The sequence below is a fragment of the Cervus elaphus genome, chromosome 19 (genome assembly GCF_910594005.1).
Source record: "Cervus elaphus chromosome 19, mCerEla1.1, whole genome shotgun sequence".
Classification (NCBI taxonomy): domain Eukaryota; kingdom Metazoa; phylum Chordata; class Mammalia; order Artiodactyla; family Cervidae; genus Cervus; species Cervus elaphus.
This window is the reverse complement of record NC_057833.1, coordinates 29797631-29823572: the sequence shown is the minus strand read 5'-3', so window position 1 is coordinate 29823572 and position 25942 is coordinate 29797631. Positions and strand designations below refer to the sequence as shown.

At 39.0% G+C, this 25942-nt stretch overlaps 2 protein-coding genes across 2 annotated transcripts in view; one reads left to right on the top strand and one right to left on the bottom strand.

Moving 5' to 3' along the window:
- The window catches only part of TBL1XR1 (TBL1X receptor 1), a 172027-nt gene that overhangs the window by 29793 nt on the left and 116292 nt on the right, over positions 1–25942 (top strand). The window lies entirely within an intron of this gene.
- LOC122675767 (quinone oxidoreductase-like protein 2) lies at positions 2140–3369 on the bottom strand. Its single transcript, XM_043874842.1, has 2 exons — positions 2526–3369; positions 2140–2458 (listed from the first exon to the last, which is right to left on the bottom strand). The coding sequence occupies exons 1-2, from the start codon at positions 3271–3273 to the stop codon at positions 2157–2159; spliced, it is 1050 nt and encodes a 349-aa protein (XP_043730777.1). The 5' UTR covers positions 3274–3369; the 3' UTR covers positions 2140–2156.

Here is a 25942-nt window from a genome sequence, read left to right as displayed (position 1 = left end):
TTATCTCTGTTGATATTTAGTTCCTTTTCATGTCTTAGTACCGTTCCCTTATATGGATGTATCACAATTTTTTATCCATTCACCTGTTGATGAAACGTAATTGTTTTCGGTTTTGGATTATTAAAAGTAAAGCTACTATGAATGAATATTTGTCTTTGTATGGGGGTAGTGTTTTTACTTTTTTCCACATAAGAGTGGGATTGCTAGGTCAAGTGATACGTGTATGTTTAATTTTACAAGAACTACTAAACTGTTTTCTAAAGTAGTTATTGCCATCCACATTCCTGCCAACAGCTTCTCCACCCTGAAAGTTCTAGCCTTTTTAATCTTAGCCATTCTGGTAAATGTTTCATAGTATCTCCTTGTGTTTTTATTTCATTGATGACATTCATGTATCTTTTGTGAATTCTTTAAATGGTTTGCTAATTATTTGTTGGGTTGTATATTTTCATATAATTGTTTTTTTTTTTTTTTTTTTTTTTTTGAGGGTAATATATTCTTTTATTTTTTATTTTGGTAAAACACATATAATATGAAATTTGCCCTTTTAGCCATTTTTAAGTGTACAGGTCGGTGGCATTAACTATGTTTACGTTGTTGTGCAACCATCACCACTGTTCATCTCCAAAATTTTCTCCTCTTCCCAAACTGGAACTTTAGACACAGTAAACAATAACTCCCCATTTCCTCCTCCCCTAGGCCCTGGCAAGCACAATTCTACTTTCTGTTTCTATGAATCTGACATTTCTAGGTACTTCACATAAGTGGAATTAAATGGTATTTGGCCTCTTGGGACTGGGTTACTTCAATTTGCACAATGTTCTCAAGGTCCATCCATGTTCTGAATATGTCAGAATTTCCTTCTTTTTCAAGGTTGAATAGTACTCCATTGTATGTATATACATTGGTCTATTGGTGAACATTTGGGTTCTTCCCAAGGTAACATATTCTTAACTTAATCCCACAACTTAAGACTTTCAGATCACTCAAATTCAATTCAGTTCAAGGGTAACTCACTGTGCTAGGTGTGTGTGGTACAAAGGTGAATCAGACATGGTACCTGCTCTCTAGGAATTTATGCTACCTTGGGAAAGGAAGAAAGAAAGAAGTAAAAGTAACTAGCAAGTGCTAATCACCTACTGTGTGCCAGGTGTTTTGCCCAATCACTGCAAGTATTGCTCAGAATAACTTCGTGAGGGGGAGACGATAGCATCCACTCTTCAGGAGAAAATGAAAGCTTGAAGACCTTACGTCACCACCTCCAATGTGCTGAGACTGAGATTCAAACCCACCTCTTGGATTCAGAATCCTGGGTTCATTAGACATGCCACTGCTGCTGGTACAAGGCAGAATGTGACACATACTGAGGGAGGTGCTACAGAAAGGTAGAGAAGAGATGGCCTCCCACCTGAGGGGGAGAGCTCGTGGCAGAAGTAGGTCTGGGAGGCCAGGAAGGCTTATGTGTAACAAAGATAAGGGAGACGAGGAAACAGCTTGAGAAGAGGAAGGTGGAGACAAGCAGTCTCAGTACACGCTGAGAGACCAGTGCTGCCGTCCAGTGTGGGCTGGAAGGCAGAGAGGGGCCAAGTCCTGGTCATGGCGAAATGCCAGCTCAAGGAGTCCGAACGCCACCATGGCGACGATGGTGAACCACGGTAGGGTCCTGAGACAACACACCATTGTAGCTGCCCCTTGGGACGGTCACCAAGGCAATAACATATAACAGGAATGGAGAGGGAGGGGGTAGATGAAAGGTAGGAAAGTGAGTTAGGAGGTCATGGAATTAGCAGATATGACATGATTAGTCAGAATGGAAAAGAGGATGTGGAGGTGTAAGACTTCTTAGAGGTGGAGATGACAGAACTTGGCCATGGATGCATTTGAATAGGTGATCATACATCTTGGGACACCTGTTCTCCTGGTGTAATCACTAATAGCAGCCTTTCATCTCAACTGTGTCCAAGTCTGGACAATAAAGTACATGATCACACTATCTAGGAATAAGAAAACAGCATAAAAGATGACTCTAAAAGATCTTGAAACTGGATTAATAAGGAATGTGGTAATATGGAAAAAAACATGGAAGGGAAATCAGGTTTTTTTTGGAAAGATGATGAGTTTGGATTTAGACATGCTGAGTTTGCTGAAGCGAAAATTTATTTAAGGGAGAGAAGCATCTTGCCTGTGGATTTACGCTGTGTGACATGAAGAAAGGCATCATTGACCTCTTCCAGTTTAAAAACCTCTCCAATGTGTGGCTGGATGCGCCCTTCCTGGCAGTACTGAAGTGCTGAGGACAGGCTTCTGGAGAAGATGGGAAAGTTCTGGTGCCGGTATCTGCCCGAGTACAGCCCCATGACAGTAACATTCTTCAGGAGCAGAAGATTGGCTGGTACAGAAGCAATGGTTCCTCCAGCAAAACCTATCACCACAATCCTGCCCTCAGACGCCAGGCAGTCTTGTAAGGGGACTACACAGATCCCTTCTGTGGGCAAGCTGCTCTCTCTGCTTCTTCTCCTTTAAACTGCGGAGAGCCTCCAGGAAGACGTCTCCTCCCACCATGTCAACGACCACGTTCACCCCGCCACTGCCCACCAGCTTCCCCACTGCCTCCTTAAGGCTGCCCCGACTGTAGTTCACGCTGGACTGTGCCCCCCTCTGCATCGCCAGCTGACACTTTTCATCACTTCCGGCTGCAGCTATTACCTTGGCCTGAAGAATGTTTGTTGCCACATCTATCATGGCGAGGCCTGTGGCTCCAGCTGCTGCCGTCACTAAAACAGTTTCTCCAGGCTGGGTACAGGCCCGACGCTCCAGGGCGAAAATAGCAGTGCCATAGGATACGGGCAGGGCAGCCGCTTCTCGGAGGGACACCTTTTCTGGAATCTGCCACAGGTTCTTGTGGTCAATGATGCATTCTTCAGCCATACCATTAAAGCTCGGCAGGCCAATAACTCGATCTCCCTCTTTCACCATGCTGACATCTGTGCCTGTCTCCAATACAATCCCAGAAAACTCCATTCCGGGAGTGAAGGGAAGTTGATGCCTTTTCTGATACTGACCATGACAGGCCAAAATATCAGCGAAGTTAATCCCACAGAAATGAACATCAACTCTGACCTCGTGCGGCTGGACAGGGCGAGGGGCCACCTCCTCAATGACCAGGGGCCGCTTCAACTCGGCGCACAGCGCGGCGCGGTAGTTTCGGCCGCAGCCCTGCCAGGCCGTTCTGCAGAGCCATGCCCGAGCCCACCGTCCCCACGCCGCTGCCATGGCCCAGAGCAAGTGTCGCCGGAGGGGGGAGGTCCGAGCTCGGCAGTGGGAGCCGACCGCCGCCTGCCCCGCCCCGGGTGACCGGAAGAGCGCAAGGGCGCCGGGCGACAGGCCAGGGGGCGTGCGACACGAGCTGATCCAGGCAGGCGGGACAGCCCGCACCGCGCCACCCGCCCGCTTCTCCCGGGCGCAGGAGCCCCCTGGTCCCCCGGGGACCCCCCTCCCCGGGACCCCCCCCCCCACCCCCGCCCGGAGGTGGAGCATATAATTGTTATAGTTTTCTTTATATACTGTGGATTAAGTCCTTTGTCAGAAGTACATAGAATACTTTCTATGTACTTTCTATGTCAGAAGCACATAGAATAATATGGCTTGCTGTATCACTCATTTCACATTCTTTTTAAGAGTCAGAGTTTTACATTTTGGTTGTTTGCTCAGTCACTAGTTGTGTCTGACTCTTTGTGACCCTGTGGACTGCAGCCTGCCAGACTCCTCTGTCCATGGGATTTCCCAGGCAAGAACACTGGAGTGGGTTGCCATTTCCTTCTCCATTTGGTTGTGTCAGTTCAGTTCAGTTGCTCAGTCATGTCTGACTCTTTGCGACCCCATGGACTGCAGCACGCCAGGCCTCCTTGTCCATCACCATCTCCTGGAGTTGACTCAAACTCATGTCCATTGAGTCGGTGATGCCATCCAACCATCTCATCCTCTGTCGTCCCCTTCTCCTCCCGCCTTCAATCTTTAGATGATAATTTTTTTGTTTTATGATTTTATGATTTGTGCTTTATATACCCTAAGAAAATGTACCCTATGATGTCTTTTAGAAGTTTTAGAGTTTTAGGTTTTACCTGTAGGTCTGGGATCAAACATTAAATTTCTTTGATTTGTGTACAGTATGAGGTAAACTCATCCCCCCCCCCCCCCATGTAAATACCCAGTTTTTTCAGTACCATTTGTTGAAAAAGACTACCCTTTGTCAAAAACCATCTTTGGGGAGGGTTGATTTCTTAAGATTTTCTATGTACCTGATCATACTGTCTGTGAATGCAGATAATTCATTCTTTCTGATTTCTGTTTTTTTCATTTCTTACTTTATTTCAACTGACTAGGACCTCCAGTACGTATTACAGTTGGTGATACAGGACATTCTTGCCTTTTTCTCAAATGTGAGGGCAAAGCATTCTGTCTTTCTTTATTGAGTATGATGTTAGCTACAAGTTTTTCATTGAGACTCTTTATCAGACTGAGTATGTTTTCTTCTGTTCATAGCTTACTGAGAGTATTTATTGTGAATGGGTATTGAATTTTGTCACAGGTTTTTGCTGCATCTACTGAGATAATAATATATGTCTTCTCCTTTATTATTTAGCAATTTCAAGTGATGTCATCTTTGCTTGCATCCAGAGTCATGATGTACTATCCTTTTTTTATATTGTTGATTTGATTTCCTGATACTTTATGAAAACCTTGTTTTGTCTGTGTTCACAAGGGGCATTGATTTATAGTTTTTGTTTATTTGCTTCTTTCTCTCTTTGTCTGGTTTTGGTAATGTTGGTGTAAAGCTAATTCCAGAAAATAAATTGAGAAATGTTTGCCTTCTCTGTTATTTTGAAGTCTGTGTAGGTTTGGTATTGTCTCTGAACGTTTGATACAATTCACCAGAAAAATCACCTGTTCCATTATCCATTTCTAGAGCTTTTTCATTATCTAAAACAGACACTGTACTCATTAAATAATACCTCCTCATTCCTCTCTTCTCTCAACACCTGGTAACCTTTGTTCTACTATTTATTGCTAAGAATTTGCCTATTCTAGGTATCTCATGTAAATTTGATCATAGCATATTTGTCCTTTCATGTATGGCTTATTTCACAGCATATATCAGAATTTCACGTCTTAAAAAATTCTCCCTGGTTTTATTGAAATATAATTGACAGTGCTGGTGTGTATGCTGAGTCGCTTCAGTTGTGTTCCAACTCTTTGCAGTCCTATGGATTGTGGTCTGACAGGCCCCTTTGTCCATGGGCTTCTCCAGGGAAGAATACTGGAGTGGGTTGTCATGCCCTCCTCCAAGGATCTTGCTCACCCAGGAATCAAACCCACATCTCTTTATGTCTCCTGTATTGGCAGGCAGGTTCTTTACCACCTCTGGAGAAGGGAATGGCAACCTACTCCAGTATTCTTGCCTGCAAAATTCCATGGACAGAGGAGCCTGGTGGGCTATATATATAGTTCACGGGGTCACAAAAAGTCAGACACTACTGAGCTAATAACACTATAATTGAACACTGTAAATTTAAGGTGCATAACATAATGATTTGGTATATGTTGGATGGCATCACCAACTCGATGGACATGAGTTTGAGCAAGCTCCAGGAGTTGGTGATGTACAGGGTAGCCTGGTATGCAGCAGTCCATGGGGTCACAAAGAGTTGGACACGACTGAGCGACTGAACTGGTAATGTATATGTTGTGAAATGGTTACTACAATAAGTTTAGTTAGCGTTTATCTCCTCACACAGTTTATTTTCTTTCCTTGTGATGAAAACTTTTTTTTTCCTTTATTTATTTATTTATTTATTTTTTCAGTGGGTTTTGTCATACATTGATATGAATCAGCCACAGATTTACACGTATTCCCCATACCGATCCCCCCTCCCACCTCCCTCTCCACCCGATTCCTCTGGGTCTTCCCAGTGCACCAGGCTCGAGCACTTGTCTCATGCATCCCACCTGGGCTGGTGATCTGATTCACCATAGATAATATACATGCTGTTCTTTCAAAACATCCCACCCTCACCTTCTCCCACAGAGTTCAAAAGTCTGTTCTGTACTTCTGTGTCTCTTTTTCTGTTTTGCATATAGGGTTATTGTTACCATCTTTCTAAATTCCATATATATGTGTTAGTATGCTGTAATGTTCTTTATCTTTCTGGCTTACTTCACTTTGTATAATGGGCTCCAGTTTCATCCATCTCATTAGAACTGGTTCAAATGAAAAAAACTTTTAAGATTGTCTTCTTAGCATCTTTCAAATATACACTGTAGTGTTATTGACTATAATCATCATGTTCTAGCCCCAGAACTTAGTTTAACTTATAACTGGAAGCTTGTACCTTTGACTACCAGTGAAAAAGGAATTTATTTCTTTATGACTGAATAATAATCTTTTGTGTATGTTTATACTACATTTTGTTTATCCATTCATTTATTGATGAACACTTGGGTGGTTTCCTCCTGTTGGTTAATATGGATATAGTATATAATTCTCTTAATATTGATATATTAATATCTGAATCACTAATTTCAATTCTTTTTGAGTAGATATCCAGAATTGCTGGATCGAGTGGTAATTCTGTATTTTGAAGAACTCCGTATCTCCATATTGTTTCCACATTGGTTGTACCTTTTTTTTTTTTTTTTGGATGCACCATGCAGCATTTAGGATCCTGCTTCCCTGGCCAGGGATGAACCCATGCCCCCTGCACTGGAAGTGCTGGATCTTAACCACTAGACCATCAGAAGGTCCTGACTGTACCATTTTATATTCTTAGTGTTCAAGAGTTCCACCTTATCCAAACCCTTTCCAACACTTGTTATTTTCTGGCTTAAAAAAAACAAACAATCCAAAAAACGTTCTTTTTGATTGTGGCATGGTCAATACAACAAAGATTTTTACCATCTTAACCATTTTATGTATACCTTTCAGTTGTGTTAAGCACATTGTTCAGTCTCAAGAGCTCTTTTCATCTTTTTAAGTCTCTACCCATTAAACAACTCACTAACCTCCCCTTTCCCCACTTCCAGTCCTCCACATCCACTTGTTTTTGTGGATTTGAGTAGTCTAGATACCTCATGAGTGGCATCATATGGTATTTGTCTTTTTGAGACTGGCTTCTTTCTTTTTTTTGTTGTTTTGTTTTGTTTTGAGACTGGCTTGTTTCATTTAGCAGAATGTTCCCCGGGGTTAATATGCATAATATAATAGTATGTGTCAGAATTTCCTTCCTTTTTGAGGTTGAATAGTACTCCATTGTTTGTAGACCACAATTTGTTTATCAATTTGTCCCTTGATGGACACTTGGTGTTGCTTCCATCTTTTGGTTTTTGTGAATTGTGCTGTTGGGAACATGGGTGTGCAAATATGTCTTAGAGACCTTGCTTTCTGATGTGGGTATATGCCTAGAAGTGGAATTATAGGGTCATATAGTAATTAAATTTTAATTTTTTGAGGAACTGCCATACTGTTTTCCATAGAAGCCACACCATTTACATACTCCCCAGCAGTGTACAAAGTTTTCAATTTTTCCATCTCCTTGCCAACACACATTTTCTGTGGGTATGGATTTTTTAAAAATTAATAATCATACTAATGTATATCACTGTTTTGATGTGCAGTTCCCTAGTGATCATTGATGTTGGACATCTTTTCATACGTTTGTTCATCATTTGTGTATCTTATTTGGAGTAATGTCTGTTATCCTTTGTTTACTTTGAAATGAGATTTTAAAAATTATTGTTGAATGGTAGGAGTTCTTTATATATTACAGATGCTAATCTCACATCAGATATATAACTTGCAGATTTTTTTTTTACGTTCCCTAGGTTGCCTTTTAACTGTTGGTTGTGTAGTCTGATGCAGAGACTTGTTTTCTGTTTACTTGGTAGTAGCCATCCTAATGGGCCTGAGGTGGTATCTCACTATGATGAATAGCCAGATACCTAATGATATTGAGCATCTTTTCATGTGCTTATTGGCCATTTGTATATCATCTGTGGCAAAGCTTAAACTTTCAACAAGTGTTTTTGTGCAGTAGCTTCATTACTACTTCCATTTCCTTTTCTGTTATTTGTATTATATATTAAATAAACATTTTTTAACATTGTTCTTTCCATTCTTCTGTGCCTCTCTGATTATTTTTCAAGCAGTGTTTTATAATATTCTGAGTAAGGTGTGTGCTTGGTTTGTGAAGAATTTCTCTATTTTATTAAATCTTGACCTTGCCATTATTCAAATATGCACTACTCGGCAGATCAGTTTACCTTCTTTGGGTCCATAGATGGTAATAAGTTACACATATGCTGGTTGCAAACCAGTCTTCAGGCAGGGTAGAATGTGAGAACAGGAATTGTGAAGAGCAAGAGCTAAATAGACTTGGAGGAAAGCTGTATGGAAAACAGAAAAAGAGCAGGGGGAGATGGAAGCAACATTAGTTCATTTAGGGAGCAAAGAAAATTGAATATCAAACTCAGAGGAGGCTCTATGAATGAGGAATAGAGAACTCTACATAGAAATAGAGAGATCTATGTAGAAAAAGATAAAAATACATGGAACTTGGGGCCAACATTGCCTGAGTAGGGGAGGGAAATAAATATGGAGTAGAGTGGGGCTCAAACTAGTTAATCTTTTGGCTCTGGAGAAACAAGAGCAAGAAGGATAGTGGTCTGGGAGTGAAAAGTAATATTCATAATTCACAGTGAGTATAGCAGCTGATTCCCTGATAGCTCAGTTGGTAAAGAATCAGCCTGCAAGGCAGGAGACCCCTGTTCAATCCCTGGGTCGGGAAGATCTGCTGGAGAAAGGATAGGCTACCCACACCAGTATTCTTGGGCTTCCCTTGTGGCTCAGCTGGTAAAGAATTGGCCTGCAGTGCAGGAGACATGGGTTCCATCTGCTGGGTTGGGAAGATCCCCTGGAGAAGGGAAGGGCTATCCACTCCAGTATTCTGGCCTAGAGAATTCCATGGACTGTATAGTCCATGGAGTCACAAAGAGTCGGACACCACCGAGTGACTTTCACTTTCACATAGCAACTGAGAAGAAAAGTGTGACTGCTGGGAGCATCTTTGGAAGAAGTTTTGTAACACAGGCCAATTGAGTAATCTAACAACATTTTTAATATGCTGTAATTGTATTTAATTTATTCGTGTAAGTCCCTCACAGTTAACCATTTGAGTCATCTGGAAACCAATTGTGTTTAGCGGTATATAGGACAAAACAGTATTTAAGACTAAGTATCAATAAAAAAAAAAAAAAAAAAGACTAAGTATCTAGAGGGAAAACTCCCTTTACTCTTGATTGGTGAAAAATTATTCTGAGATTTCACCATAGGTGAGGGAATTGAAAACACCACAGGTGTTTTAGAGTGCAGCTAGTTTTCTCACTCAGCCTGTTTGCTTTTATTATGTAAAGCATCACCACCTAACACAATCTAAGTAAGTGTTTTTTAAATATTTCTTTTGATATGTACCAATAGAGTTACACCATATTGGGATGTTTATACTTAAAAAATACTTGTTATGTAGAGATGGTGAAATCTGAAAATGTATGGCTGTACTGAGTCGTGGATCTGGTTTTTTTGACCAGCTTTGAATTTTATATGGGCTTCCCTGGTGGGTCAGACAGTTAAAAAAAGAATCTGCCTATAACGTGGGAGACCTGGTTTCCCACCAGGGTTGGGAAGATCCCCTGGAGGAGGAAATAGCAACCCACTCCAGTATTCTTGTCTGGAGAATCCCAAGACAATGGCGGGCTGCAGTCCATAGGTCTCAAAGAGTTGGACACGACTGAGCAACTATTCCTTGATTTTATATACCATGGTGACACTGGGCAAGTGACCCAACTTTCTCTTCACCAGAGCCACATTATTTGTAAAATAAAGGAGTTGAATGTCATCTTTAATCAGCCTCATATCTCATTCTGTGATCGTTTCTTTTTTTTTCTTTTAGTTTATTATTAGTTTTTCTGAGCTGTGTTCGAAACAAGTACATTATATATAACCTTATTCACTGGAGAGAATACATTTGAAGTTCTGAACAACATGCTTATGTTCCAGACCTTTTTATCAGTGGTAGATTTGTATGCTATATTACATGGTGAGGTGAAATCTCAGGTTCTCACAAGTTGTTCCAATTTGCGTCCTAATTTTTTTTTTTCATTGTTAAAAAAATAAGTTTTTTTTTTTTTTTGGTCCTGATTTTTAAATGAACGTAAAGTATAAAACTTTGACGGTTTCTCATTTATGAGTAATCTCCTCTACTTCATTCTGAGCCTATTTGGATTTTGTTACAGAATCTTTAGATAACTGCGGTCTGTCAGTTGCTTTCTGCATGGCACTTGAGGAAAGGCTTAGACATGACTTACTCCTCACGGTAACTTCATTTTGGGGGCTGGAGATAGATAGGTAGAGCAAGGAATACTCCCAGTGGATAGGAAATTTGTTTCTTTTTTCTGCATGCGTGCTCAGTTGTGTCCGATTCTTTTCGACCCCATAGACTGTAGCTTGCCAGGCTCCTCTGTCCATGGGATTCTCCAGGCGAGAATACTGGAGTGGATTGCCATTTCCTTTTTCAGGGGATTTTCCCCGGGAATCAAACCTGTGTCTTCTTCATTAGCAGGTGAATTCTTTACTGGTCAGTCACCGGGAAGTTGTTCTTTTTTCTAAAAGGTTATTAAATTACATGACGGGAAAATTTTTTTGAATCAGGGTACTTCAAAGAGACAAATAATATTCTTTTGCTAGGTAACTCAGTTCGTAGATGCTGAAAGCGGAAGAAAGGATCAGGAATGGGTCAATTTTCACTTTTTACTGGTCTGGTGACTTTTGGGCTCTGGATTTTGGATGCAGAGAAGGCACCCTAGTTTGAGCATTTCTTAGCAATTGTATGTTCCAGTCATCTACCTGTGAGTTTCCTGTTTGGGCTAATTTTGTTTAATTTTAAGAAATTGAGTACTCTTTATCTTCTGAAAAATGTCAACCCTTTTGACACTATACTTACTTGCTCCATTTCTATAATCTTTGAATCCTATTCCCCCCCCCCCCCCCAATAAAAACCTTAATACCAGTTATTTTTTAAAAAGACTCCCTTACTGCTGGCTCTTTCAGTTTCCAGAGAAAATGAATAGTCAGGTACATTTGGTTCTTGGTGACTTGGTATTATCCTGAAAATAACTTGTTTTGACACAATATTTTAATTTGATGTGTTTGCCCTTGCAGTAGAAGGGGGAGAGTGACTGAAGAAAATTGGACTTTGTGGTTAGGCTTAGGGTTAGGGTTAACTATGGGCTAAATTGTGCAGTGTTTCATGTCTTCTATTCTCAAAGTAGGTATGCAAGGACAATAGAAATACACATATACCTATTTTAATATTAGTTTACATTGGCATTTCCTCACTTATTTCAGAAGAATTTTAGAGCAGAGGTCAACATGCTGTTTCTGTGAAGAGTCAGGTAGTATAAATATTTTAGGCAGCTACTCAAGTCTGTTTGTTGTAGTGGGAAGGCAGCCATAGACAATATGTAAATGAATGGGCATGGCTGTATTCCAATAAAATTTTATTTATGATAGACATTGAAATTGAAGTTCATATTATTTTTAATATACTCCCCCTCCTCCATTTAAAAATGTGAAAACTATTCGAGTTTATGGATTATGAAAAAACAGGTTGGATTTGGCCCATTCACCATAGATTGCCAACTCCTGCTTTAGAAGAATGTTGATAAATTTGTTCAGTCTCTGCCCTGTCCTATTTAAGTAATCAATTGTAGAATTTGTGTAATATAACAGAACAAAGTCTAAGCTTTCAAATCTGAGAAATCCAATCTAAACCTTTAGTTTTCTTATGTGTAAAATAGGAATGCTACACTTACTGTAAATCATAGTTCTTTATACTAAACAATAACTCACCCTGGCTATTGTAAGCAGAGTAGGGAATTATTAAAGAATATTTGGTAGCTCATAGAGTCATTGGGGAGTGCTAGAGATTGGACTTTAGTCTAAGCCTCAGGGAACATTTTCCATAACCATACTGCAGGACTCAGTTTGAGAAAGCTAATGTTGCTGAGCTCTAAATGCCGGAGACTCAAGTTTATTGCAGATGCTACTGTGTTGGGCTTTTTCAGTGGCAGGAGCTCTATATTGCAACCACTGGAAAGTGACTAATAATGCTGCCACCACCATCAAAAGCCATATGTGGGGTTTGAGCAAAATTGAAAATTCTCCTTGTTACTTAATTCCAAATCAAAGTCTTTTGGAGATTTACTTAATACAGAATACTATGCTATGTCCATAATTAGAAGAGAGACTGGAAATTTAAATTCTAATTTCTACATTAGAGATGACATGAGCTAATTAGAAATTACATTAATACATTAGGCACTGGATCATAAAATTTGTAGAAATATCCACAAATTAAACTCTGTTGAAATTTTTAGTGGTGGTGATTATGATGGATATCCACAATAGTAGATACTTAATTGTAAGTATTAGTATATGTACCTCTTTTTGTACTTAGGCTTCAAACAACTATAATAAGCTCTCAGCTAAAAACTATAATGTATGAAAGGTTTCTGTTCTAAGTTAGTATGTGAATTGGTTTGTTAGAACCTAGAATATATTCTGTGTTCAAAATTAAAAGGTTATAAATAATGGACTTGTTTCCAGGGTAGTCAGCATAAGATTGTTTACACCAGCCAAGTGTCTATTTCACAGAGATAAGTCCCTTCATGATGGAAAGATCCTGAGTGTTATCAGCTTGTGACCAGGTGGCTGTTTGTCCACCGTGAAATATGGTACAGTTTGGTGTGGAGGTGAAAGGGACTCAGTTGCTGCTTATGGCAGATTATATTATTCTAAGCGGTTGGCTTCCTTCTTTATTGGGTTTCTCTCTACAGGGTCCCTACCTATGGGAGGAGTACTTCTTTTTACCATTGCCCTCAAGCTTGGCCATGGGATTTGACCAAAGTCAGTGGAAGATGGGAAGTGATATATGTCATGTCTAAGAAGCTTTGGAAGCCATTGCATGAATTGACCTTTGCTCATTTTCCTCTGTCACGAGGAAAGCAGGTGCCAGATAAAGGCTTTTTCTTTTTCCAGGATTCCAGAATGAAGATGATACCTGTAATCAACCCAAAGTCAACATAACAAAAATGAGAAATATGTTTTTGTTCTAGTAAACTGTGCGTGCCTGACTGCTCAGTTGCGACCCCGTAGACTGTAGCCCGCCAGGCTCCTCTGTCCATGAAATTATCCAGGCAAGAATGCTGGCGTGGGTTGCCATGCCCTTCTCCAGGGGATCATCCTGACCCAGGGATTGAATTGGCAGGTGGATTCTTTACCAGCTGCACCACCTCAAAACAGTAGTTCTCAGAGTGCTTTCTGTTTGGCCCAAGACCCTTTAAGGATCATAGCTATTTTAATAATAATACCAGATTCCTTTTTTATTATGTTGACAGTTGCACTATGGTTCATAAGCAATGGTGGGGAGAAAACTGCTGATGTTTTAGCAAAAATCAGTGTAGTTGCTTCAAGCTGTGCTCTTTGTCACCATATATTTATAGTAAACAAAAAATTATACATGAGGATTAAACTTACTAATTAAAAAAAATCTTGATCTTGAGTATGCATCTTTCTGTAAGCCTTTTTGAATGAAGCAGAAAGTATTGATGAAGCACTTCTGCATGCTGAAGTATGTGTTTGTCACAGGGAAAAGCACTTGTGTGATTATTTGAATTATGAGCCAAACTAGCCTCTATGGAATATAATTTTCACTTGAAACAGTGATTCATGAGGGTTATTTTGACATGAGTGTTTGACAGACATTTTGTCAATTGAAGTGACCGTTTACTTCAAGGAAAGCAACTGGCAATATTTGTTGCCAGTGATAAAATCTGATAAGCTTTCAAGTGTAAATTAACGTTTTAGAAAATTATCAGGCAGTGTGAGCTTGATAACTTCGCAGTACTTAGGTTTTTCTGATGAGCTTGGTAGTGATAGTAATGAAGGCAGTTTTTAAAAATAATTAATACTGTGTTATGAAATGCCAACATTTGGGAGCTATACCAAACTCAGTGGACCAGTATTTATAACTGACTGATGAATGATATTACAAAATTATACATAGGCAAAAGACTGACTCATGTTGCCAGACTGATGGATTAAAGTAACAGTATGAAAGTTAACTGATAAGATTAAAGATTCTATACTTAAATGAACCGTTTTTTTTCTTATTGAAGTATAGTTGATTTATAATGTTTCAGTTTCTTCAGTGACCCTTTGAGACACTATTGTTGAGCTTTGAGATAGACTCAAAGAATAATACTCAAAGCTATTCAAAAAAGTCATCAAATATTCCCCCCTTTTCTAAATACATATCTGTGAGTTATTTTTCTCATATATTTCAATCGAAACAGTATTGCAACAGATATGTTAATCTGTTATTTTATTAAGTCAGATCTTAAAGATTTTATTTTTTATTTAAATGTTTATTTTTTACTTTCTTTGGCTGCGTCACGTGGCATGTGTTACCAGATTCCTCAACTAGGGATTGAACCCATGTCCCCTGCATTGGACGCTTGGGGTCTTAACCACTGGACTATCAGAAAAGTCCAAAGAGATTTTAAAAATATAACTCTTCTTAAAATTTTACCGTTTTGTTTTTTGGAAGATGTAGTTTATTTTAAAATAAAAAGTTTTTGTGCTAACATGTAGTTGGTTTATTATTTTTAAAATGGATTAACAGATCTTTGAAGTCCCACCCACGGAGCATCCAGAACTGCCTGGGACCCTTTCTCAATTGGGACCCCAGGTGTGCTTTGTCTGGATGTTGATCAAAACCCAGTTTGGTGATACACTCTCTGCTCTTTCTTTTTCTCTTTTCTTTTAATGTTAGTATATTGAAAGTAAACTAGATAATTCTCTAATAAATGTTTGTATTATTTGTTAAAAAAAAAAGATAATTTAATTTCTAATGTAATTAATATTGTTAGAGCCCATGTAAGCAGAAATTCTTTGAGAGTCTTGATTTTTAACGGTATAAAGGAATTATCAGCCCCAAATATTTTAAGAATCACTGTTGTAACTATTAAGATTTTCAGAATTGTTTGCTGCTAAATCATAACCTAGTGAAAGATGGTACATTGGCAGGGTAGCTGAGTCAACCTTGTTGCGAGGTGCAAGTTCATACAATTTCTTGAGCCTCTGCTTTATGACTGTAGTTGATTTTTGTGAGGTCACTGTTTAGGCATTGAAGTTGCTGGTGAAAGATACTGACCAACTTCCAAGGAATGGATTATCTTGATGCTCGATTCCACATGATTATGGAATCTCCCCTCCGGTTGGGGCTTTCTGGTGAGGCTTTGCATGGAACAGAAATATTTTAACACTTGGTCAGTTCTGACAGTTCCGTCCATATATCTCGTCCTTAAATCACTGTCCATCCCTGTGTCTTATGACAACCTGACCTGGAAATCTAGCCAAATTATTGCTTCCTCACTGTGTTTCCCATTATTGACCATGTGGATTGTGAGATGTACTGCCCAGTGGGAGAACTTCCCTTTCTGACCTTCCTTAGCAGCTATTCCAGATGGGCCAGTAGGACAGAAAGAGTTTTTGGGTGATACCAGCGTGTTGTGCAGAGACATTTGTAATCCAAGGTCAGATGTTTTCTCTCTTAGCCAGAATAGAGAATCCCCTATGCAGCAGTAGGCCTTGTGTGAGGAAGAAGACTGCAGCGCATCAGGAATCGGCGCACTGAAAATGTGAGCCGTCTGCCCGTGCCTCCCGCCCGGCCTGAACCCGGCTCGGTGTGCATCACAGCACCTGATGGTGGGGTGTTTCTGTTGCTTTACTTGGTGGGTCGCATGATGACAATTCCTGACAGGCAGCTCAGGTTTTATAGTTACCTGTGGCTGGGTGTTCATTCTCCAAAGTAGAGAAGGTACAAGAATTATTTTCAAGAGAGTCTTAGTTTAATCAAGTATGACTTGGCCCAGAAACTCTTAGGGTCGTTGCTGTGATTCTTCTAAAGGATTTGCCAGCATCTCCTTATGGCATTCACCTGTTGACTCTTGGAGCACCGTTGCCATCAGAAGGGCATTATGGTCAAATGGCAGAGCTACTTGTACTGCAACCTGGATTGACTCAGGCATTTTCTCTTGCTGTGGGATACACTTAAAGCTGCTGGATTTCAGGTTATTCAGTAAATAGAGCAGCACACACAAACTAGCGTATCTTGTTGTCAATATCCAGAGGCCCAGCAAGCTTTCTGCTTCTTTTCTGTTGTGGTGGGTATTGACTTGCTTTTCATTTTGAGGGGAATATCCTGAATTGCCACTCTCCACCTGCTTCTAGAACTTCGTACTGGTGTCAGGACCCTGTATTTTCTTGTGACTTATTTTCTGTCTTCTGGCATGCCTGTCTTTTTAAGGCATCTAGAGCACTGCTGTTTCTTTTTCAAAAGGTTCTGTTGGCTTGAGTTTATCAGTATAGTGAGCCAGTGTGATGTCGAATGGTGTGATGCGATAACTACAGTCTAAGAAAGTAGAAACTTGACTTAGCGAGGCAATATAGTGAACATGTACCGCTATCCGAGTGAAATTAAAGCAAATTGTAGAGACAGAGACACCATTTACCAGAACTGTAGCTTTATACCAGGCACTGCTACACGAAAGAGGTTTAATTTGAATGACCAACTTTGCTTTTAGTCATTAAGGTTAAAACACTTTTCTTCTCTAGGAACTTCTGTGTGTTCTGCACTAGCCAGACAGTTGTACGAAGTGAATATCTGCTAGGGGCTGTGACCCTTGTTGCTTTTGATTCTTTGATAATCCCCTAGGAATGGTGTTTTTGATTGGTGGGAGAGCTCCAGGGATCTCTCTCTGGCCTAAACTGGTATTATACTACCCCACTACTCTACCTGTCCTGGAATCAGTGTGGGCTTTTTTCAGTGGGTAGTCACCCTGAGGCTACCCTTTTCAGCTGTATGTTTAGTTCCTGGAGAAATAACTATAAGATTACTCCACTTTCTGATAAATGGACATGGGCCTAAACTTCATATAGTATTTGGCTTCATTCTAACACATATGTCACAGTGGTGCTGTCTGGGTCCTCAGGATTACTTTAAGAGTTAGATTTTGTAGTCCTGAAAAGGTTGGAGTATTTTCCTTTCCCAAGTGCATGGTTATTCTGATAAGTGGCTGTTGATCCTTTGTGGAAAGCCATGACAGAAATCACAGTGCTGGTGATGCAATCATAGAGCCGTTTTTGAAGGTTGCTTTGCCCTTATTTGAGGGGCTCTGCGTCTGGGAACTTTGAGTCTATGGCCTGTGTTCCCTTAGTCAGGCCTAACAATATGCCATACCTGGAGTTGTTTGAGTAGATTAGGGGTCAGCAAACTTTTTCTGTAGAGGGCCACATATAGGCTTTTATGTAAAAAAACTAGCCAGCAGAGCTATTGTGGTGCTGAAGCGTCTATGGATAATACATAAGTGAATGGGTGTGTCTGTGTTCCCAGAAAACTTTACTTATAAAAGCATCGTGGATCAGATTTGGATCCTAGCTTGTTGTTTCTGGATCTCTGGTACAAATGACACAGGATTATAGTGGGATTTCCCAATATCATGATCTTGGGGACTTTTTAGGAAGGATTCTTTAAGATAAATCAGTTTGATAACCACTATGTTCCTGTTTCTTTAAGCTTGCTTAGTACTACTTGATGTTATAATTAGGCAGTTAACAAATCATTCTATGCATTTTGGTCTTGAGATCTAGAGTAAGGGTTGGCAAGCCACACTGTACAGGTCAGATATGGCCTGCACTTGTTTTTAGATGACTCATAGCTAACAATATGTTTCACATTTTAGAGTAATTGGGAAAAAAGTCAAAAGAATGATACTGTTTCATGGCAAGTGAAAATTATATGAAATTCAGAATTTCGTATATAAAGGTTTATTGGAGCACAAGCCACATTAATTTATGTATAATTTTGGCTGCTCTCAGTTTGGTAGTTGTGACAAGAGCAGTTTGGTAGTTGTGGCAGAGACCTTTCATGGCCTTTAGAAAATTACTATTTGGCACATTACTGAAAATGTTTGCAGATTGCTGCTCTAGAGTCTGGAGAAAAGTTCTCTTATGGCATTCTTAGAAGCTGCCTTACATTTTGTCAGTGCTTTGAGTCAAGAATTTACACTGTGAATATGTCACTTTCTTTTTTTTTGAGCTCTCACACACTGACACGCAGTAGTCCTCCTTGGCTGTCCTTGTTTGTCCACCTCATTCCTTTCATAGTTTTGTACTACTGCAACCACTCGACCCCCAAAGACTTATTCATCACAGACGACCACATTTGATAATTTAGTCATAGCCTGAATGAACTGTCAGAGATCATCTTCAGTAGCTGTGTTTACACTGCATTCAAACCCAGCCAGTTTAGATACATTCTCAGATTCCCAGTACCTTGAAGGTTTGCTCATGTACCTACCTCACAGAGTGATTATAGGAATTTAATGCTGTAAATAATATTAGCCAAGATTTTATTGAATTTTTACTGTGTGCAAGGTACTGAGCTAAGCACTTTTTAATATGTGAATAGTAAAGTACTTAGTTAAGTGCCTGTTACATAAGTATTCAATAAAGATTAGCTGATATTTATTTTTAATTAGAAATAAATTACCCCCTTCATACCCCATGTACTATAAAAAACTTCATTAGCCATTAAAGTATTAAAAATCACATTTAAGTTTAAATTGGAGTGATTGATGTAACTTAATTTTTTGGCCTATAATATTGCTCCTTAAAAAAAAAAACTTGTAGACAAATACAGTCGGTTCTCATTATTCACAGCAGTTAGTTGATAAAGTTGCTGTGAACACTGAATTAGAAAATATTGAACTGTTGCTTCCTGGGAAATAGTTTCATTCCTGTGAGCCTCTGGTCACAACAGATTTGTCGATGGATCAGTAATAACCTTGTTTTGTGTGCTTCTGTTTAAAGACACTTTATTGAATATATAGTTGATTCATTAACATGGCACTCATGGCCCAGCAGCATTATAAATCCTGCCTAAACAAAAAAGCCCATCTACCACGTTTTCTCCATAAGACACATCCACCTTCTTGTGCTTAGGAACAGTAGACAGCTTTTCAGCCCTATGCTGAATAGCAAAATCACCAATGAAAAGCACATTGAATACACAAAAAACACAAAATACCAAAATGTGGCAGTAAATTGACCACACAGAGGACATTTGTTTACAGGACGAGAGCAGAAACAGGAAGAGAGCTGAACACACCCTCTCTAGGTAACTTACTCTTTGCTCTTCTACACCTGTCTAAAGATTGCAGAAATGCTATAAGTATTACTTTAGGGATTACATATAACTTTCAGCAAGTAGGCAGATTGCACAAATATGAAATCAATGAATAGTAAGGATTGACTATGTCTTCGTAGATGCCACAATTTATCATTTATGTTTTAATTTTTTTTTTTTTTCATTTGCTTTGAGCCTTATTTTTAATTGGGTTAGGCAAAAAGTTCCTTTGGTTTTTAAATAAAAATAGAAGATGTATTTTTCATTTTCACCAAGGACTTTATTGAACAATGTATTCACTGTTTTTGTTCTACTGCCTTCTGCCATTTTTAGGCAACTTCATAATTCCATCTCCCTAAAACTTTTTATCTTTTAGAGCAAAAAAACTATTCCAGGTGATTTTGCAATCTTCCAGGGAATTGAATTTTTTTCCATTAAGAGAATTTTATGAGGAGTGTAATAAATGGCTATCTGAAGGTGCAGTGTCTGGTGAATACAGCTGATGAATCAGAACTTGCTAGCTAAGCTGTAACAGTTTTTGCCTGATCATCAGTGAAACATGTTCTTGCCATTAACCTGATGGAAGATTATGCATTTTCTGTTGACTAATTCTGGATACTTTTCATCTAGTACTGCTTTCGTTTGGTCTAATTGGGAGCAGTACTTGTTGGAATTAATCGTATGATTTTCCAGAAGGAGCTTGTAATAGAGGATGCCCTTCCAATCCTACCATATACACAACATCACCTTTGGATGGAGACTGGCCTTTGGTTGTTGGTGATTCAGGTTGCTTGCCCCATGATCTCTTCCATTACACTGTAACTGTACAGTATCCACTTTCTATCAACTGTCAAAATTTGTTTTTAAAGTGGGACATTTTTGTTAGTTTCAGTAGAGAATCACCTGTGGAAATATATTTGGTCAAGGTTTTTCTTTTGCTTAATTTTTGTGGAACACAAACATCACAGCAATTAACATAACTGAGTTAGGTAATGATTTTCAGCACTTGATCTGGATATTTTGAGTATGTTGGCTCTCTTGCACGTGGTATAACATTGATTGATCTCAGTTTATGTCTTAGTTTTGTTTTTTTTTTTTTTAATGTCTTAGTTTGATGTCTCAGTTAATGTCTCAGTTTGATCGCTATCTCCTTCAAGTGATCCATCTGACTGGAGCATCATCCAGTCAGAAATCTCCAGCATGAAACTTTGCAAACTGCTTTTGACACATTCTATCAGTCACAGCACCTTCTCTATATACTGCACAAGCCTTTTTTTGCATTTCAGTTGTGTTTTTACCTTTCTTGAAATAATACGGCATAAGGTGTTGAAAACGTGGTATTTCTTACATTGTCAGTATTAAAATGGCTACACAAAAATTGACCAATTTTGATAAGTATTTTTTTAAATGCATGCTGATTTGACAACTGTCACAATAGAATCTAACAAAATTGTTTCAGATGAAGTAAAAGACAACGAAGTGCTACTAGAGCAATTGTCTGGAAACAACCAAATGAACTTTTTGGTCAGCCCAATAATTGTGGTAAAATAATGTCTGGAGGAGGGCATGCCAACCCACTCGAATAGTCTCTCATGGAGAATCCCATGTACAGGGAGCCTTGTGGGCTACGGTTCCATTGGGTTGCTAAGAGTTGTACTCGATTAAAGCGACCTAGCCCACATAATGTAATAGTTAAGTACCCTCAAGTGCAGTCAGTCTCCAGCACTCTTTTCATATTTATACCCATTAAAGAACAGCTCCCTATTTCCCCTTCTCTCCAGCCTCTGGCAACCACCCTTCTGCTTTTTGTTTCAGTGAATTTGATTACACTCCTAAGTGGCACTATTTGGTGTTTTGTCTCTTTGCGATTGGCTTCTGTCACTCAGCATAATGTCCTCAAGGGTTCATCCATGTGTCACATGTGTCAGAATTTTCTTCCTTTTTAAGGCTGAGTAACATTCCATTGTATATATATAGACCACGTTTCGATTACCCTTTGATTTGTCAGCGGACACTTGGGTTGCTTTCATCTTTTGGCTGTTGTGAATAATGCTGCTGTGAACGTGGGTATGCATATATCTCTTCAAGACCCTACTTCTAGAAGTAAGTTTATCTTTGATACATCATGCATACATAAGAAAATGAGTGACCCAACTAAACAGAATAGATGTATATTATAAAGTGACAGGTAAAAGTTCTCAGTTTGACCTCATTCCATTCACTAGAGACAGCTGAAGAGTTTGGTGTGTATCCTTTCAAATGTGTTTTTGTGCAGCTAAGGAGTATCATATATATACATACACATAGATATATAAGTATATACATTGATATATATCTGTGTACATATATTATTGATATGTATCAATGTGAAAATATTTAACGACTCATTTACATACAGTTTAGTAGCAATTGGGATTATATGCATACTGTTCTATTGACTTGATAGCCTAATTTTTTACAAAGTAAAGACTGGAGTTTAAAACTGCTTAGTTCTGTGCCTTAGTTTCCTATAGAATGATTTTAGAAATGAAGAATTACTAATTGTTTGGCTTTTTATTATGTAAAATTTTTGAAGAGGAAGATACAATACTGTCTTATTAAATGTTTACTGTAAGAGGAGAATTATCTACTGCTAAGGATAAGTGCATCCTCTTTTATTTTCTTATTCATATGTTATTTCGATACCATAATTCAGCTGCCACTGTTTCTTCCATATCATGTTGTGCTTTATTAGATTCTTTTTTGTTTTGGTGTTGTATCTTTTCTTTTTTTTTTATGGTAAGTAAAATTTTAGTTTTTCAATGTCTGAAAACGTCTTTATTTTGACTCTTGATGGAAAATCTGACTTGTGAGAGCAGTGCTTTCCAGCCTTTTTCATGTCATAATATCTGTATAGAAAGTGATAGTGTGTGTGTGGTGAGTGAAATTGTTTGCAACAGAGGTGTCTGGCTCTTCAGGTTACCTGGTAACCCACTCATTTGTAACATACATGTTGGTGAAGGTCTGTAGGAATCTGGTTTCAAAATATTTTTCCCTTTGAATTTGGAGGAAACTGCTCTGTTATCATTTAGCATCCTGTATTTTTGATGAGAAAACGAATGTTAGAGTGATTCTAATTTCTGGAACCTTTCTCAGTATTCTGAAATTTTTCCAGCATCATCCTGGATATTGGTTTTTTTTTAAACTTGGTTTTTGTTGCGCTGCATGTCTTTCAGTTTGATGACGGAATCTTTCCTTAGCTCTTGGAAAGTTAAATGTGTCCCCTTGTTTGGATTAACTCCCCTCCACTTTGGGATATTTTATGTAAGTGGATGTTGGGCCCCTTAGATTTTAATTCACATTTTCTATTTTCTAACAGTTACCATCTTTGTGTATGTTTTCCTTTACTTTGAAAGTAAGGTAAATTTCCCTTCCCTTTAAGGAAGCAGCTTTTCAGCCTTATAGATAAATAATTTGGTGTTTAGTTTTGCCTGTCCGTGTATTACTACACCCCCCACCCCCCCCACCCCCGCACGCATGTGCACGGGCACACACACACACACACACACACACACACACACACACTTTTCTTCTCTCTGTTCATCTTGTTCCTCTTTTATTCTGTTAAAGTTTTCCTCATGTTTGGGGAATCATGGTTGATACTGGCAGTTGAAGTGTGTCTGCCTCAGTATGTAGTTCTTTCTCCACCAGGCCTTTGTGTTGAGTGGTAGTTTTGATGATAGATTCTTAGATGTGGAGCAGCAGACCAGATCTCAAAGAGAGTGGCTGAGGAGAGGGTAAGGCAGTGTGCGTCTCGCCTGGATAACTATGGAGTCTTGAAGTAACGCAGCGGAGTAGTACTTTTTTAGATTTCACTCAGTGTTGAGGTTGCTCTATTGCTCCTCTTTGCTTTGCTTTTTCCCTCTTTCCCCTTTTTATTTCCCTCTTTGTGTTGGAAGCCTGATGGTCCTTCCATCTTTCTGCTCTGCTTTTCCTTCAGATATGGCTACTCTCGTAAGAAGCCTGACCTGGGCAGAAATGCCTACTTTATGGAGATCAGCCCCCTGGCTCTATCTTAAAGGCAGAAGCTGCCACCCCTTGCATCTCAGTTCACAAAGAGAAGGGGGAGGGGATCATCTGTCCAGAGTAGGGTAATGCAACCCCCTGATGAAGTCCCCTAACGGTTTCCTCCTTCTGGGAGTTGTGATTAATTTGATTATAACTTAGAATTTCTCTCTCTTGTCCTGGAAAAGACTTTGGTGTCTTACATATGATTTCATCCTTTTTTCCTCTTTTATTCCAGTCTCTCCATTATAATTTCTATATACCCAGAGTTCTTTAAAATTTATTTTAATTGTCCAGTGACGTCCTTTCTTAATCTGCAACAGTGCTTGATCTTGATTGTCCAGTGACGTCTTTTCTTGATCTGCTACAGTGCTATCATTTCAATTTTTTTCCCCATCATTTCAAGTGGGACCTTGGACTGGAGGCGAGAGATATATCTATTTCAGTCCACTGCCTCCTACTGTAATTGACCAATTTGTGACTAATTTTTACAAGGTAGATATGTCTTAAAAAAAAAAGTGTTAGTTGCTCAGTCCCGTCTGACTCTTTTGCAACCCCATGGACTGTAGCCCACCATGTTCCTCTGTCCATGGGGTTTCCCAGGCAAGAAGACTGGAGTGGGTTGCCATTTCCTTCTCCAGGGTATCATCCTGATGTTCTTAAACACACTCTTAAACAACATCTCTCTCTCAGTGTTCCTTAGAATATTTATTAAATCATCCGGCTCTGTCCCTCTGTAGTAAAGAATATTTTAATTTTCAGTTTAAGTCGTAATGCTCATTGCTATTCTGTTGTAGAAGAAAACATGCATAACCATAGTGACCCTGCTGGCCATCACCTTCTGAATGCCCCTCCCACTTTTTTTGGTATATAGGGTTATACGTGTGAGTGAAGTCATTTTTTTTTTTTTTTATATTGTAAAGTCTTTATTGAATTTGTTAGAATATGGTGTTGGTTTTCTGGTGGTCAGGCATGTGGGATCTTAGCTCCCCAAGCAGGGACTAAACCTGCATCCTCTGCATTGGAAGGCAAAGTCTTAACATTGGATTACTAGGGAACACATATATTTTTTAAAGAGACAGTATATATTGGAGAATATCCAGTCACTCATGAAGATGGTTAGGAAACTGATAAAATGGTGTTGATATCTCTAATGAAGCACAGCAAAAAGGAAGTATTTTTGAAAATGATTTGGTAAAAACCTTGGGGGAAGGAATAAGAGAATAGCTAGAACATTTTTGTTCTTTGAGTCTTGTATGGGTGTTCCGTGTAGTTTTAGCATACACTCTGCTGGAGGGGGAGAAATATGGTGCTTACGTCCCAAATACTACCTTTTCACTTAACACTTTGTAAACCCCATCCCATCCCCCTCCTCCTTTTTGGTAGTGTCTAGGACATTGGGTGAAGGATTTTATTGCCCAAATGTTTTTAACATCAGACTTTTGATGAAAAGTTGAGATGTGTCAGTGCATACCGCTGTAATAATGACAATGAGTATATCCATGGCTTTCAGAATCTTTTGGTCTGTGGTCCACAGTAAGACATACATTCACATTTCTGCTTTGTATAGTGTGTAACACTGGAATTAGAGTTTTGTGAAACAGTTTTTGCCTTTGATGTGATAGATACATTATCTATTTCATTAACAAAAAGAATATGACCCATTAACTATTTTATGATCTAGTAATTGGTTATAACCTGCAGTTTGAAAAACTTCCTGGTTTAAATCCTGGTCTCTGGGAAAAGTGGGAAGATGGAGGGGTTTGGATTCTGAGAGACCGAGGGAATTCTAACTTAATAGTTTTGGGTAATTTCCTTCTTTGAGTCTGTTTTCGCATTTGTAACTGGGAATAATAATATCTTGTTACCTTGATTGTGAGAATTGGAAATAAATGAACAGTGCTTAGCAGTGCTAGGAATGATGTAGATATTTAATAATTGGAAGGTTTATTATTATCTTGTTTTTTTTTATTACATGCCATCTGTCCTATTAAGTAGGCACTGAGTTTCAAACGTTCTTGCTTTTAGGGAAGTAGATAATATTTTATTAATACAGAGGTGTTACTGTCCTACAGGATGAGAAGGATGTTACTAGAGCATATTAGAGGTGTAGTAACTTAAAGGAAGTCAGCATTGGGAAGTTACAGGTGTGCCCCCCTCTTTCCCCAAGGAACAGGGTCTCTCAACTTAGCTCCAGTTAAATTTGATACATAAGAGAGGAAAGGAAAAACAAGAACCATTTTAAAGCTGCAAAGCCAAGCATTTCAGAAAATTGCAAGTGTGCTTTGACCATAACGAATTGTTTCCATTTTCTGACTTCATGACTAATTGGACATCTTGAAGAATAGGACAGTCATAGGGACTGAATTCTCATGTTTCCCTTCAATAACAGCAGCTCAGGACCACCAAGTCCAGTACTCTACCATCATAGCTCAGTTTTGTCTCCCACTAGATACCAGCTTTTCCTCCACTCTTCTGTATGATTGGTGCTGTGATGTGATTTCTGCTGACCTATGTCACACTCTGGATTTCTTGACTTC